Source organism: Pimephales promelas, chromosome 5 (genome assembly GCF_988280905.1).
Source record: "Pimephales promelas chromosome 5, fPimPro1.hap1.1, whole genome shotgun sequence".
Taxonomy (NCBI): domain Eukaryota; kingdom Metazoa; phylum Chordata; class Actinopteri; order Cypriniformes; family Leuciscidae; genus Pimephales; species Pimephales promelas.
This window is the reverse complement of record NC_142773.1, coordinates 14,030,493-14,044,255: the sequence shown is the minus strand read 5'-3', so window position 1 is coordinate 14,044,255 and position 13,763 is coordinate 14,030,493. Positions and strand designations below refer to the sequence as shown.

The 13,763-nt window shown below is 38.5% G+C and overlaps 1 protein-coding gene across 2 annotated transcripts; it reads left to right on the top strand.

The window, feature by feature from the left end:
- Positions 1-253: 253 nt before the first annotated feature.
- Positions 254-8,411, top strand: gata6 (GATA binding protein 6). Of its 2 annotated transcripts, none has more exons than XM_039687217.2 (7): positions 254-427; positions 1,222-2,131; positions 3,203-3,369; positions 3,814-3,939; positions 4,067-4,154; positions 4,233-4,333; positions 5,699-8,411. In XM_039687217.2, exons 2-7 carry the CDS (start codon positions 1,276-1,278, stop codon positions 5,864-5,866), a joined length of 1,506 nt encoding a protein of 501 aa, XP_039543151.1. In that variant the 5' UTR covers positions 254-427; positions 1,222-1,275; the 3' UTR covers positions 5,867-8,411. The 2 variants fall into 2 exon arrangements, with proteins under 2 accessions (XP_039543151.1, XP_039543152.1); XM_039687218.2 differs by lacking the exon at positions 254-427 and adding an exon at positions 735-914.
- Positions 8,412-13,763: the final 5,352 nt, after the last annotated feature.

The following is a 13,763-nucleotide window of genomic DNA, read 5'->3' as shown; positions in this document are numbered from 1 at the left end:
GTTTTAAATTACACCGATGTATCATGTCGGAAAATTTATTAATTTAATAGCCTACATTTAACTAACCCTAACCCTTTCAGGGAAATTTTCAATAAATATAGGCTATAGTTTGCTTGTCCGCTAAAGCAATTAAACACGTCCCTTCCCTTCGTGAAAATGTAGTCAGAATAATAAGACTTGCATTTTACATTCGATATCAAGGACATGCACACTAAGTAAGGTGTAAAGTGAAGCGCAGCACCCCTATCGAGCAGATGTGTTTGCTCAAGCTGGAGTCCAATCACAGGCTCGGAGCGCGCAAGGCGCCTCCTCTCTTAAACATCGTCACGAGTGAACAGAAAACTTTCATTCCTAATAGTTCTCCAAGTCCTGCGACCACAGAACCGCTGGATCCTGCGAACACCAACTTATGGCAAACCACCAATAGGTCAGTGGTGTCTTTTTCTTCCCTTATCCGAGTCTTGATTATAAATTTCCTTCCCAGCTCTTGCCTTGGTGCTGAGTTCGGTGCCAGCCGAGGAGTCTAAATCATTTTGGGATTTATTTTCATCCTGCCTCTCTCTCTCTCTATCTCTCTCTCTCTCTCCCTCTCTCTCTCCCTTATCTGTTGTGGGTCTTATCAAGTGGTTATCTCTTTTCTGCAAAGACATATTACGTTTTGTTTCCTATCTGTTTTTTTTTTGTAGTTTTTTTTTTTTTGGTAATTATGATGAGGCTTCATCAAGTGGGAGGACGGATTTGCGACACGGATGGATTCAGATCGTCAGTGTAAAGCCCTGTATGGGGTGTGTATGTGCACGCGCGTTTGTTTTCCTGGAATTAAGTGAAGTTGCGTGTTCGGTCATTCATGTCATCCAGATCAACTTTTAATTTTAGAATACTACAAGATGTCACAATAATCATGAATGATTTGAGTAAGTTTGTAGCTGCACCACTGTGTGCTTTCTGAAGTGAAACTGCATGTCTCCGAAAAAGTGAACATACCTTGTATCATAATTCCAACCCCATAATTCATATTTAAGCGCTAAATAGCAATAAACATTTAGTTGGATATGTTTATTTACTTTATGCTTTGAGCTCATCTTAAATTATCTGACATTATTGTATATTTATATAGGCTATTGCGTTCTCGCAACCTTTAAAAAAAAGAAAAAAGAGAAGAAAAAAAAAAACATTTCCCATTACGCTCTAATTCCAACATTTTTATCTTCTCATTTTCAGTGCACTTTTACCTCTCCATTTTCCACACACTGTGAGATATAAAAGGGATCCTGGATGGACCTGGGTGATAACAGCTGGTCCATGGTCAAGCGCGAAGTGTCCAGCAGCAGCAGCCCAGGGTCTCCGGCTGAGCAGAGCTACCTGAACACTGACCGAAGGGACCGGCTGAGATCCCCGACGCCGACGCACCTGGACGCGGTGGGAACCCGTCGCGCCGAGGCCAGGCCCCTACACTCCTACGTTCACTTTGGGCATCCCAACAACGCCCTGCCCAATTCTGACGACGTTACACTCTTCACGGATTTAGACCAGGGCAACAAACTCATCATCTCAGGTGGACACCCCAGGGAGACGCATAAGGGAGGCTTAATTGTGGACCCTACTGACATGTATCAGACACTGGCCATCGCCGCGGCCCAGAGTCAGGCCGGTTATACCGACTCTCCATCGGCCAGTTACATGCACTCCAACCCTAATTCTCCCGTGTATGTGCCGACGTCTCGCGTTGGAACGATGATACCGAGTTTGTCCTACCTACAACCCGGGGTGTCTTCCCAGCCGAGCCACGCGGTAAGCAGTCATTCGGTTTGGTCACAGTCCGCACCGGAGAGCCCGTCCTACAGCACTGGAAGCCCGCATACCTCCAACCGTTTCCACTACTCCCCTAGTCCGCCTATGAATAACGGCACATCGAGGGATAACAACTACACTAACCCTCTGAATGTAAACGCTCGAGAGCAGTATCTTTCACGACCGATAAGTGGATCTTACACAAGCCCGTACCCTCCTTATGTGGCCCCGCAGCTCTCACAGTTACAGGCGGCGTGGCCCGCGGGGCCCTTCGAGAACTCCATGCTGCACTCCCTGCAGTCAAGAAGCGCGCCGCTGTCCCTCCGAGGGCCCAACGGAGGTGAGCTATAGCCATTCATTCATTTTCATATCAAAATTTATTTTCTGGCTGTGAAATTCAAAACTCAGGTTTCCCTCACATTTCTGGCATCTGTGAATAATCCAATTATTTATTATATATTTCATTATTTTAAATGTTAAGGCACATTGTAGCTAATATGGCGCCAGTCTCAAAGGTAGATCTTTATTTTATTTTATTTTTTTTATTTAAAAACATTAACCATATATTTCTCATGTTTGAATCTATAATAGCCTAATGTTTTATACAATGCCATAGTTGTGTTTGTTGGCGACAGGTGAAAATATGAGCGAACGGACTCATTTTTTGGGGGAATTTAATTTAATTGCATCATTACAGAAACGTTTGAAACACCAGTTGAACCTTTTAGCTATTGGATACTTGTGTGCAAAAATATTAACTTTTATTAAGACCTTCCAATCTTTTGTTCTGACTTCCTATGTGGGAGTTCAAGCCTTATAATTAGGTAGGCTATATCAAAATATGTAATCGGCCTAGCTAATTTATGGGGGGAGAAAAGGGAATGGACAAATTTACTAATTCTAACTTTTCAAATAACAACGTAGCTAATAAAACAACAGTGGTAGCTAATTGTGTATAGATGACACTTTTAATGATAACGTCATTGAAATAGACGGGTTTTCTTTTTTATAAAATAATAAAAGGATCAACGAAGTTCTTAATTTGCAGCATTGCTTCTAATAGGCTATTCCTTATATAACGTTTCGTAAGTGCACATGTTAATATAATTAATTGTAATTGGAATAAAATATTATAAAATAAATATTATAGGCTATTCCAGATTTCGTGTAAATTTGGAGTAATTTGGACTATAGGGTTACGGTTAGAATTGGATTAGTTGCATGTAATTATGCATAATTTAGCCTACTGTTCTTGCTATGTAAAAAAAAAAAAAAAAAACAATAGTCACACCTGTCATTAATGCTATTAGTCTGTTGCAATGTGTCAAGTCTGCGCAATTCATTTGGCGCACATTGAAGTTGATGGTGAATAGTGATGTTGACTGACGGGACGACCTGTCTGTGTGTTTAGATTTGCTGGACGACATGATGGAGAGCCGGGAGTGCGTCAACTGCGGCTCAATTTCCACCCCGCTGTGGAGACGCGACGGCACGGGTCACTTTCTCTGCAACGCCTGCGGTCTCTACAGCAAAATGAATGGACTCAGCCGACCATTAATTAAACCTCAGAAGCGTATGGTGAGCATCGTCTTGATGAGCTACTTAACCACTCAATTTCCTGCCTATTTATTTCAAACAATAGCCAGAGGTTATCTGGGAACATCTTCACAGGTCTACTCCCATAATAAACGCTATTTTTATTGGCTAGACAAGTTTGCAGGCATTAAACGTGAAGTGTTTAGACTAAAAAAAATACAGTGTGCATTTTAAAAAAAAAATTATATAGCCTATATATTTAATATTTGTCTAATCGAAGGCGAAGCCCCTTTTCATTTTAATTGTTTATGCAATGAAATTGACTCAATAATATTGCGCATAGGTTGAATATCTGAAACATTAAATTAACAGCAGAAATTAATAACATAGCTAGATTTTTTTATTTGACATTTTAGATTAATACATATGAGAGGCTTGATGTTTAGTATGATCAATTAATTACAACGTGAATTGCTTTTGTCTCAGTCGTCTTCGAGGCGGATCGGCCTGTCTTGCGCAAACTGCCAGACGAGCACGACGACACTGTGGCGCAGAAACGCGGACGGCGAGCCCGTGTGCAACGCTTGCGGACTTTACACAAAGTTACACGGGGTAGGCTATTATAGACTTTCCGTCTAAACAAAATTGGATACAATTGAAATACAACAATTTGATACTATTCAAATATACGTGATGCTACATGTGTATTTTACAATCTGAATTCCTGTGGTTTTTTTAGGTGCCTAGACCCCTTGCCATGAAGAAAGAAGGCATTCAGACAAGGAAAAGAAAACCTAAAACCCTGAACAAAACAAAGGGATCGTCTGGTATGTTAAGTAATACAAAATCAATTGTGTTATTCCACCATGCAAGTGCAGGTCATGACTTGTTAAAATAATTTCCAGGAAGTAGTTCTGTTCCCATGACTCCAACATCTTCATCGTCTTCTAATTCAGAGGAGTGCATTAAGAACAGTCCTTCATCTACGCAGGTGCCTGTAACATCAGTAAGTTTCATGCAGACTTATTTTTCCTTTTAAATGGCGGCATTTGATGCAGCATTACAATGTTTCAAACCTTGCAGATGAAAAGTTGCAGTAACTCTTTATTTCGATAGTCCACTTTAGACATTCAAATAACTATAATTAACTTTGCAACTACATATCAACTAGCAGTCATTAGAGTGTTAATAGACTGCTTAAAGGGACAGTTCACCCAAAATTCACTCGCCCTCAAGCCAAATGACTTTCTTCTTTCAGCCAAATACAATCAGAGTTATATTAAGAAATATCCTGGCTCTTCCAAGCTTTATAATGGGAGTGAATGGTAACTTGGATTTTAAAGCCCAAAAAAGCTCATCCATCCATCATAAAAATAATCCCTTTTGATAATGAACCATTTTTGAATAAAAAATATGAATATTTATAACCTTTAATAACTATAATCACTGGCTTTCGGTAACAGTCGTCCGCAAGTCTAGTTCCTGCAGAAGAGTGTCGCATCGCTTCACTTTATTAACCCATGGAGCTGAATGGATTACTTTTATGATGGATGGATAGATGCACTTTTTTTGGGCTTCAAAGTCCAAGTTACCATTCACTCCCATTATTAAGCTTGGAAGAGCCAGGATATTCCTTAAAGGGATACTCCACTTTTTTTGGAAATAGGCTCATTTTACAACTCCGCCAGAGTTAAACAGTTGGGTTTTACCATTTTCTAATCCATTTTCTGATATTTAGAACTAGAATATCAGTAACCAAACAGTTTTTGGTCCCATTGACTTCCATAGTAGCCTATATATTATTTCCTACAATGGAAGTCAATGGGACCAGAAACTGTCTGGTTACTGATATTCTAGTTCTAAATATCAGAAAATCATCTGAATGGATTCGAAAATGGTAAAACCCAACTGTTTAACTCTGAGGGAGTTGTAAAATGAGCCTATTTCAAAAAAAAAAAAAAAAGTGAGTATCCCTTTAAAATAACTCTGATTGTGTTCAGCTGAAAGAAGAAAGTCATAAGATGGCTAAGATGGTGAGTTGTAAACTATGGAATGATTTTCAATTTTTGGGTGGCTTAACCCTTTAATATCTGCTAACACTTTATTTTGATGCTCCCCAACAGACATTCGACTGACTATGAGTAACTTAGCATCTACATGTTAACCTATTCTCCCAACCCTAACACCTAACAGTCTACCAATACTCTAATGAGAGTTAGTTGACATGTAGTTGCAAATGAAAGTGGACTATCATTCTGGTGTTTGATGAATGATTCATAAAACTTGCAACATTTTGTGCTTTCAAGGCATTGTTCAAATAGACTATTTGAGTGGTATTGGCCTTTTGCTAACGCTCACTGGTTTGATCCAGGTCAACTCTTCGACGCTGCTGGGCCAAGTCGACGTCCAATGCACGACCGGCTCCATGGTGAAGTACCCCGGCCAGGAGAGCCTGTACACGAATGTAGGCCTGACGTCCACAGCTGACGTGGCAACCTCCGTGAGAGGGGACGCTTGGTGCCCCATGACCTTGGCCTAAACCCTGGCATTATGGGACGGGAGCCATTTGCTGTCCTTCAGCTCTCTAGAACATCGCTTTCGGCGTTGTACTTAAAATCTGGCAGGGTGTGGGGGTTGTCATCTGTTTTCGGTCTGTTCCAAATACTCCAGTTTTTGATTCACCCCGTGGAATACTGGACATCCATGATGGAGATTATCTATGAGGACAACACTTGAGAAAGAGAGAGAGTCGTCTTTAACATGCCTTTGGTACTTTCAGAGCACACCCTGCACCGTGAATGTTGCTTGGAGGAGTAAGTGGATCAAAAATCATTTTTCTTTTTTTTTTTAAAGTAGATTTGTACATATTAATGCCAACGGATACTTCGCCCATCTGGAAAGACAAGGTTGTTGGTTGGATTGTGGTGATCTGATGAGAAAGAGAGAGAGAGAAGGTTGATCTTTCTGAAACTGGAATTGAAGATTAAGTGTCAAGGTGTTTTTATTGACAAATGCCAACATATTTATGAAGCTATCGTTGTTCAAATAATGCATATATTTGTCAATAAAGATAATGTCAAATAGAGTAGGACTGAAGCCTTGCCCTTCCTTTTAAATCTTTTTTATTTTGTGTTTGTTGCAGTGGACGTCGCTCACAAATCTGCACGTGAATTTTAAAAGAAAATGAGACAAAAAAAAATAAAAATAAAGCTCTTATTAGATTGAACTGATTTGTGATGGTTTAACACAGGGTATCAAAGATCGCAGGAACTCAAATGAGACTTGCTCGGTTTTCCTAGAGATCGCTATCAAATTAATATGGTCTATTAAATCAAACAAAAAGTTTGGGAAGTGTGAACCTACATGGAGAAATCAGCAAAGCATAAATATAAATCTCTGTTTGAACAAACAGCACTCAGGATTTCTTTTCTGATGTGTTTTTTTTTTTTTTTTGTTACAACACAAAACTGCAAAAAAAGGTTTTGCTGCAGTGATTTTGGATGTATAAGACTACCTAACGGCATTGATGTGAAATATCAATGCATTTTTCTTTCTTTTTTTTTTTTTCAATGTCAGTGTGTGATACACCTCTGTGGTCACTACTTTAGCTGATGAAGGGACAATATTCAATCTGGATCTTGCTTTCACAATTTATTGAATGTTTTAGAGAGAGTAATGTGTGCCAGAATCAAGCACTAGTGAAGGTTTCTTGTGAGTCGCCATTTGACATCATGACAGTACTAATTAATGAGTTGAATTCACTCGCCTCGAGTGCTTTTGATTTATGGCCTCTGATCTGTTAAACAGTTACCCAACTACAAGTTTCCCGTGTAAACATCTTATGGCTTTGAAATTGGGGATTAAAGGGGAAGAGCCTTTCTTCACACGATGATGGACAAGCCTCTTTTTTTTTGCGTCATAGGGATGCCGTGTGAAGGACACAAGAAACATTTCGCTATCGGTGTGATTCGCCACCTTTACAACCTTTACAATTATTTATTTCTGTAATGTAGTGTGTTTGTAAAAGGTGTATTGTATTTTAATTAACATGGTTGTGTTTTTTTTTTTTTTTCAATTCCAAATTATTCTGATTAATCTGTTAAACACAGATTTATTGTTTTGGTATTGTCTTGAAAATATCCAAAGCATTTGTTGAGTTTGTGTTTTATCTCCTTTTTTAAGTAGATTTTGAGGTTCAGACCTTCCATTTGTTATGAAATGGTTTTTCACATGAACCACTGGAACCACATAGTTTTGTTAAATTTAATCAAAATGATTTTCCTATTTTTTATTGTCATCACCAGTCATAAAGCAAATAGTAAAATGTTCTTAAACCGATTGACTCTTCCTTGTGTTTTCCAGTGTGTTAAGAAGGATGTCATTGTTAATTTTTAGTTCATTAACACTGGAACAATAAATAACAGCCATGACTGAAGATATTTTTCTTTGAATTGTTTTAATTTAATGAAGTATTAATCCATATTGTTAAAACGACAACGCTTATTTTGCATTGATTTTTCGAGTCCCGTACTCAATTGTACTCATAGGCCAGATGTTTGCTCATGGGTCACGGATCTTTTTTTGTGTTTTGTTGGTACACTGAAGCGAATTAAAAACTTGAAGTTTGTATTTCAACAACAGAACTTTTCACGAATGTGTTTATTTATTTCGTTTTTTTTTTGTTTGTTTGTTTCATTACAATTACCTTAATTGCATTTTAGCATTATCAGAAATGGTTTTGGGTCGACATGAACATCACAGATAAAGTTGTGCGTTTAACATTTGGAAGACTGCTTTAAACCAGAGCCCGGCCTAAATGAAGAATTGGTTTATGTGAACTTTGACATTTGAATGTGCTGATCTTTGCCTCAAGGTTGGACTTTGATTTACGACCGATTGATGATGCCTTGGCCCCAATAGATTGGAGGTCTCTGATGTAATTCCTTGTGATGCTGGTGAAACAAACCTGTTTTTGCTAGAAAGCATTGAAAGGAATCCCAGAACCAGTTCCTGTATTGTTTCTTTGTCATAAATGTCTCTTTTTTTGTAGTACATTCAATATAAATGTTCCTCTTGAAATCTTTCTTTGCATTGTTCACGTTTTGGTTTCATCTAAACCCATAAAATCTCTTTTACGACTGTAACTTTTTTTTAGAACGAGTTCCTTTTCCCATGTGTTGTTCTACCTTTCTGTTTGCCAATTGCGACACTGTCTATAACACCAGCCCAGACTAGCTTTTCCACAGAGCAAAAGTTGCTCCCTGCTGCCCTTTTGAACTACGTTTGCCCTCTTTGCTTCAGAGAGAAGTACCAGCCACAACATAAAGCGCAATAACTCAGAAACACACACCATTAATAACAGCTTTGGCACGGCCCAACAGAATTCACTTAGACTGCGCTAACGTCACATTACATTCCAGCTCCCCTCTCCTGTCACCTACCGTTCCAGTGTTGATTAAGATTTATCCTGATGCATTCTGGTTATCTGCCCTGGGTGTATGACATACTGCTATGAGGTTTATTGGGGGGCTGGGATCTGTGAAGGATTTCAGCGAATTCTTCTCTTCGTGATTTAAGGTTGAGGAGTGGCAGTCTTTGCCAAACCCCTCCACGCAAGCGCAGTTCTGTTGGTACAAGGTGGTATTGCATATATGACTTGTTTTTTTTATTTTATGTGTGGGCTACACAGCAGAGGTGAGAGCCATAGTGCCAGAACACTGCTTTGAAAAACAAAACTATTCTTTATGAGCCCTAAAAAGATAAATTTACCAAAAAAGCAACACTTCTTTCTCCTGCAAGGATCTTCTACAAGTATGTTTTGTCTATTACTCTGCACTGGTAGATTTTTCACTTGTTGTAAAACAAGTTAAAGTCAAAAGGCTCCCAGTGCAGATAGACAAAATAAACATAGATTTGAGGCACCGTCTATGAAAACCTTATATAATAAGTAATATAATATAATATAATATGTAATTTTAAAAATTCGTTGACATTTTTACTGGAAAGCAAGTCAAAGAGTTTTGTTGTAATGTTTATTGGTATAAACACTTTATTTCGATGGTCCTCAACTTTGCAACCACATGTCAACTGACTCTCGTAGAGTGTTAGGTTAGGGAAAGGTGTTAGGATTCAGGTTAGTAAGTTGACATGTAGTTGCAAAGTTACAGTCAGAAATTTGTCCTCTGGCGGACCATCAAAAACAAAAAGTTAGCAGATATATTAAGCAAACAGTCTACGTATACTCTGAGAGTTAGTTGACATGTAGTTGCAAAGATACTTATAGTTAGAATGTCTACAGTGCACCTTTGAAATAAAGTGTTACAGTTTATATTATATTTAACAGCTTTGTTATTCATGGAATGATGCTTGGGGCACTTTGCAGGGTTATTTGGTTACAATTCGGTTGAGGCAGAATGTTAAAGGCCCACTGAAGTGCAGCTTTGGATGATGCGTTGACGTAATTTCCACTGGCGGGACATATTGAATGGCTCCTCCCCCTTTTTTAAATAGCCAATAGTGCTAATGAGCGTCACCTGTGCTATACACCAGTCTCGAGTCTAAAGGATAAAAGGAGGAGTGACAACAGTGAAGGATGAGAGAGGACCAGGCCTGGACTTTGCGTTTTTTTTATATTTGTGCAGCAGTCATCCTTGAGGGGCTGCCGCTTTACTTTTGTTTTGTAGTTTGTTTATTTTTTGATTAAAGTTTTTTGTTACATTACTTCATCATTGTGCATCAGACATTGCCACCTTGTGGAATAAAGGTAAATTGCACTAATATGTTTATATATAAAATATACCAATTCGTCCGAGTGATTTTAAAAAGTGGCTAATTCGTACTAATTCGTACGACCTCACTCGTACGAATTCATACGATTCGTCTAAACCCACGTGATGGTTAGGTTTAGGGGCGGGGTCAGGGGTAGGTCATTCGTACGAATTCATACGAATTGGCCAATTCGTAAAATATGTACGATTTAGCAAAATTGTACTAATTTGTACGAGTGAGGTCGTATGAATTGTTACGAATTAGCCACCTCATAAAATTCGTACGAATTCCTGTGAGATCGGGTTGAATACTTACACTGTTACACACCTCGGGTCATTAGTGACCCTATACAAAAAATGAATGGGAAAACAGGCATTCTTTTATAATTGTATATATTTTTTGTATGATTTGTATGATTAAAGAATACTAAGAATGTTGTTGTCTAACTTAATTTAAAAAAATGACTGAGGAAGAGGGTATAGTGAATGACGTCCTGGGTCCCTTAAGGTATGCTTTTAAGGGTTAACCCTAAATTACGCATTTTAATACTGTGTGGTCTAAAATGTACATTCAATACAACAGTAGGGTGCTTTCAATATATCAATCCCAAAGAATATTTGAAGAGTTCAGATGCAAAAGCCTCTAAATGCCATTTGAAATTTTCTTCTTTAATGATGATTTTTGTCAAACTTGTATATTTAAGTTCAGTAATTTCACTTAAATAACAATTAATAGGTAATTATCATTGCCATTTAAGTCAAATCACTGAACTTAAATATACAAGCTTGATAAAAATTATCATTCTAGAAGAAAATTTCAAATGGCACTTAGAGGCTTTTGCATCTGAACTCTTCATTTCTACCCACAGCTAAGGACAGCTTCACAATACCAAACATGCTTAGAATATTTCCTTGTCTGTGACGTTTGGGACAAGACACTGAATTCCTAGAAATATATCCACTAACGTTAATAAAAGAGACACAACACACAACTGGGACGATCACCATCTTTTGAGTACTTATAGAAGAATAAGAAACGCGCTGAGAATATGTTCCACATATGAATATTTGTATGTGTATGCCGCTTTAGGCAAAAATGGCTTTGTCCAATTGATTTATGATAGGTTTTGTTTCTGTAGAGCCTTTCAGATGTTACCCGGGGAACCAAATTTGAATTTAATTCAAACCTGAAAATGACATGATATTGCACTTTATATTGCACTATACTGCAGGTATGCAAATAACTGTGATAGGCTTCCATCTAATCCACAGTTAGTTCCACAGCCTGCTGTCCGGCACTGAACTCTGTATTTGGACAGTGAGTAAAAGGGTCAGTGTCACCCTCTCCTCTCTGGGGTGGAGTTGAAAGTCCAGCTTGTGCCAGAGTAAACATGGAGGAGGTCCCGGGACTGAGAGCTGGGAGCCTGAGGCTGTTTGAAAATGGCTAAAGAATGGTTTTCCCCTAGGGGGAGTCACCCAACGGATCTCAGTGAGGCACTGTCTGCGCCTACGGCCTCCGGAAGAGATGGGATCACTGACGCAGCCCTTGAGAGGATTTCTAGTCAAATTCAGAACAATTTCGAACTGATCTTTCCCTAAACAAACAGGCCTGACATTCTGGAAAAGGAAATCCTGAGGATATTTCCTCAGGAATATGTGTAACAAATTTCCGACTTTACGCATAAATGGATGACTCTAAGTTGCGCATTACTATATGGTGACTTATGAAGCCACGAAAAGGAATTCCTTTTAAGCCACTTCATTTTCACCAATATTATTGATTCGACTGCACTGGCTCTATTGGACGAGAAGTAATGTTATCAGTTCTCCAGAGCTGCTTTATAGATTAATTGAACTCATTCCATAATTGATGAACTTTACACAGTTATTGAACTGAACTGAATCAACACTGAACTGATTGTATTTTTAGAGCTGCTTTACAGCAGAATTCTGTTTGAATCATTGTTCATTATTTAACACCGTAAAGCTGCTTTGAAACAAATTTATCGTATAACACGCTATAAATAAAGATTTGACTTGACTTGGCTCATTTACTCACCCTCATTTCATTTTCAACCTGTAGGTGCTTTCTTTCTTACACAAAATAAGATATTTTTTATCTCAATGTTTTGCAATGGGGTCTAATGTTGTTTTGGACCCCATTGACTGTCTTTTTATATTCAAAAACTGGAAACATTCTTCAAAATAAATTGTATTGTGAAATACATTTGAAAAGGAAAATAATTAGGCTATATGAATAACGAATATAGTCAAAATTCTGAAAAAATAAATAAATAAATAATTCGAAAGTAAAGTAAAAATGGAGGCCTCTGGGTCACATACTTCTGGGGTATTCCTGAGCCAGCCGAGCAACTGCTGTTAAAATGTTGTTGTTGACAGATTAGAGATTTCTCCGTGTACATTGGACGTCCTTGGTTATACCTACCAAATCTGATTTACTTGGTAATGAAGAAGCTTGATGAAACATATGGAAGCAGAAGAATGAATGTTTGAAGAAGGCGCAGGAAGCTGAGGCATTAGTTCTGTTTTTGTTTTTGCTGCTCCTCTCCAAATGAGGAATATGAGGAAGTCAAGGGGAAGGGCGAATCGGATTAGCGTAGAAAGAGCTAGGTACAACTGTGAAACATGAGGGAAGGGCAAAAGTACAGATCCTTCGGAAACATGTGCATTAGTTATAACTGACAACTGACTCCTGCATGGCCTCCAATAATGATCTGCAGGATATGACACTCACACTAGCACAAGCTCAGTTTGCGAGGGCAATTGCATATAGAATTTGTCCCATGAGAGACCGGCTAACCTTTCTGAAAAGCTCTTAATTTTAGAAAGTCACTTAATTTTAGAAAGTACTGTAGCTTTTTTGTAGTTTTCATTTTCTCACCACAGAGTGGGGTTAAAAAAAACCCACTCTGCTGCCGTGGTCATTTTTATTTTAGGCAAACATGATAAGTTGCTATTACTGCTCATCTGGCAACTGAACTGTTGAGAATATTAGAGGGTGACATGGTCCCCCCATGCTTCATTCATATTTTTAATACTGTATATATGATTAGATTTTGGACAGTTTATTAAGTTAGCTGCCAGCAATGTTGGTCTTGTTTAGATCTTTAATCTACTGTAATAGGTTTATCAGTTAGTCTTTTGTCATCCAATATGTGAAAATGAACACCAAAATATTTGTCAAATGCATGCTAAGTATATGTTATGAACCATGATAAGCTGATAGAAGAGCAACTTTAACTGAAATAACCACTCGTTACAACCGAGGTATGCATCAAAGCATTTGTGAAGCCACAACACGCACAACCTTGAGGTGGATGGGCTACAACAGCAGAAGACCCCACCGGGTACCACTCATCTCCACTACAAATAGGAAAAAGAGGCTACAATTTGCAAGAGCTCACCAAAATTGAAGACTGGAAAAATGTTGCCTGGTCTGATGAGTCTCGATTTCTGTTGAGACATTCAGATGGTAGAGTCAGAATTTGGCGTAAACAGAATGAGAACATGGATCCATCATGCTTTGTTACCACTGTGCAGGCTGGTGGTGGTGGTGGTGTAATGGTGTGGGGGATGTTTTCTCGACACAATTTAAGGCCCTTAGTGCCAATTGGGAATTGTTGAAATGCCACGGCCTACATTGTTTCA

Excerpts from the sequence above, each read along its gene's own strand:
- gata6 (XM_039687217.2), top strand. The coding sequence starts at position 1,276 with ATGGACCTGGGTGATAACAGCTGGTCCATGGTCAAGCGCGAAGTGTCC. Across the intron at positions 3,940-4,066 it reads TTTACACAAAGTTACACGGG|GTGCCTAGACCCCTTGCCAT; the intron begins GTAGGCTATTAT and ends TGGTTTTTTTAG. Across the intron at positions 4,334-5,698 it reads CGCAGGTGCCTGTAACATCA|GTCAACTCTTCGACGCTGCT; the intron begins GTAAGTTTCATG and ends GGTTTGATCCAG.